A 2,538-nucleotide genomic window follows, 5' to 3' on the forward strand; every position below is an offset into this window, starting at 1 on the left:
AGAAAAAAAAAGATAAACTGATTACATATTAAAAATATATTTTATTATAGTCTACTATGTAAAGATGTACATCATATTATATGAAAAAACTGAATCTTATGGATATTTACATAAATAAATATTTAAATAGATAAATAGGCATAGGCAAGGTCATCTGTAAGCAACTACAGCTTGTAGAGTTGACATGTCCTGAAAACTCTTGACAAATTGACTGTGTTCATGTCTTCACAACCACAGAAATGAGAGTCTCTGAGATGGCAGGACTCCGGAATGTGTTATGTTATTAGTCAGAGGGAATCATTTCCCTGTTGAAACGGGTCTCACTTGCCACTCCTTAGTCTCTTACGCAAGGCTGTTGATGCATACAAGGGTTTCATGATCTCTGCTCTGACCATCTCCCAGGCACAAGGGCTGTATTGCTTCTCTTGCAGATAGAGGAAGATTCTCTGGAAGTAGTTCCTCAGGATGGAGTCCCCATTCACCAGGGGCGTCTCTCCCACCCCCGCCTCCTGCAGGGGACAGGCTGCCAGGTGGCCCAGGTGCTCAGAAAGTCCCGAGCACAATTGCTCCAGGAGGGTCGTGTTCCAGGGAGCAGGTGAGGCCTCTGTGCAGAAGAGGTGGAAGGTCTTCTGGTTCGTCACATGGATGACAGAGAGGGCGTGAGCCTTCTGCAGCTGCTTGCCATCAAACACCTCCTGGGGGAAGCCAAAGTCATTTGTGTATTTGTCACAGGAGCTAGCAGACAGTCTCCTCATTTGTTGCAGGAGCATCAGGGTCCTCCAGTGCAGCACGCCGTGATACTGAGGCAGGTCACATCCCAGAGAGCCGAGGGAGTGGCAGCTGAGCACCACCAGGGCCACCAAGAAGGAGCAGGGCAGGGCCATTGGGGATCCTGTAGGTGCTGTTGGCCTGGCTAGGGTGGGCACGTCTGGGACCCGTGGCTCTAGCTTCTCTGAACATCTTGTCTTGTGCATGTGGCTTAAGTAGGGGACATGGGCGTTTTCAATTTCTGAACGTTTCCCTTCCTTTCTACTTCTCTTTTTGCTTTCCTTTCTACACTTTCTTCTGGGGTTTAGAGCATGGGTTTCTCAACTGTTTCTTTTTCCTATTGCCACCTCCTGTCACAGTCTTTCAAATATATCTGTGATTGAACCTTCCAAAAAAACGTGGTAACAGAGATCTAAAGTCTATATTGTTATGTATTTATAGCTCTGCTTTATAGATTAAAAAAGACAGAGTTCATTTTAGTCTGTTTAATTCAGAATTAAGATGGACGAAAATTTTCAACTGAAAGCTGTATTTTAAACCTAATTACTCTTTACTGGATATCTGAATATGATGTGTGACTTCTACATTTTTCTTACTTAAATGGAAATATGAAAGTACAATGCAAATTAAGTATTTCTAGAAAGACAATACTCTCAGTGTCCCTAGATTCTGAGAATCATTCCAAATTGCTAATAGCCAATGAATTTTTCAAACATTTATTGGATGTTTGTTTTTACTGTACTGTATTTTAGTATGGCCTCAATGAGAAAATGATTTTTAACTTCACTTGATGCTAGATACTCAACAATTTATTCTAAAAATATTTTCTCTATTTAGAACCAGATAGAATTCCCGATTCAATGAATACATTTTGAATAATTAAATGATTATGTAGAATCTATATTTATTTCCAAAGCGCGCATCAAAACAAGGCTCAAACACCAGCAACTTCGACAAGATAGCCCATGGTATGTTGAAGCCTTGTTCCAAACCCTAGAACCACTTGTTACATTGTTGGAAATCATTGGAACAAGTGTTCCCTCTGAGGGGGGATGCTGAAATGTGGGAGAGACCTTGAAGCTCCAGAGCAGGAAGGATGGGGAAAATCTCTAGACCTTCTGCTCACGTTTACTAGGAATCTATCTGCTATTTTTGTTTAAAAAAAAAAAAAAGATAGAAAGAAAAAGAAAAAAAAGGTATTTTTGTTGAAGGTCATGGCTTATAACACTATCAGAGTCTGTTCATTCCAGGAAAGATTTTGTTTGTGTTTGCTTGTGTTTCTTTGCTTGCTCTGGAAGAAAATCTCCCACCATGGGACAGACTTCTACATACAACATGAGCCCATGTGCAGATCTGGTCACTGTCTAGCCCACCTTGCCCCCTCGCTGGCAGCCTCCCCTGTAAAGACTGTGATGGGCCACAGAACAGCAGCTGTATGAATGGGCAGGAGAGGCTCCTGAGGAGGGAGGGGGGAGGGGAGCTCACAGGAGGTTTCTCCACTGGGGAGAGGGAAACTCTGTGATTGGAGAGTGAAAGGATGGGATCTCGGAGGGCGTGGAGGAAGGGGACATGTGCTGTACCAGAACATATGGAGTATGCGGACATAGGCACAGTGTATATGTATACGTATTACATTACTGTGTAACCAATTACATTCAATGGATAGGACACCTGTTCCCAATGGGTATTTTTTTTTTCACAACGATATTTTGGAGGATCCGCTCTTTGTAGTCAGATACAGGGGAAAGGCTATGAAAAGATCAATATTCA

The 2,538-nt window shown here is 42.4% G+C and overlaps 1 protein-coding gene across 1 annotated transcript; it reads right to left on the reverse strand.

Moving 5' to 3' along the window:
- Positions 1-320: 320 nt before the first annotated feature.
- Positions 321-884, reverse strand: LOC132009102 (interferon alpha-1/2-like). Its single transcript, XM_059387484.1, has one exon. It carries the CDS (start codon positions 882-884, stop codon positions 321-323), a length of 564 nt encoding a protein of 187 aa, XP_059243467.1.
- Positions 885-2,538: the final 1,654 nt, after the last annotated feature.

Source organism: Mustela nigripes, unplaced genomic scaffold (genome assembly GCF_022355385.1).
Source record: "Mustela nigripes isolate SB6536 unplaced genomic scaffold, MUSNIG.SB6536 HiC_scaffold_4689, whole genome shotgun sequence".
NCBI lineage: Eukaryota > Metazoa > Chordata > Mammalia > Carnivora > Mustelidae > Mustela > Mustela nigripes.

Bases quoted from the DNA above. Each gene is read 5' to 3' on its own strand.
- LOC132009102 (XM_059387484.1), bottom strand. From the start codon at position 884: ATGGCCCTGCCCTGCTCCTTCTTGGTGGCCCTGGTGGTGCTCAGCTGC.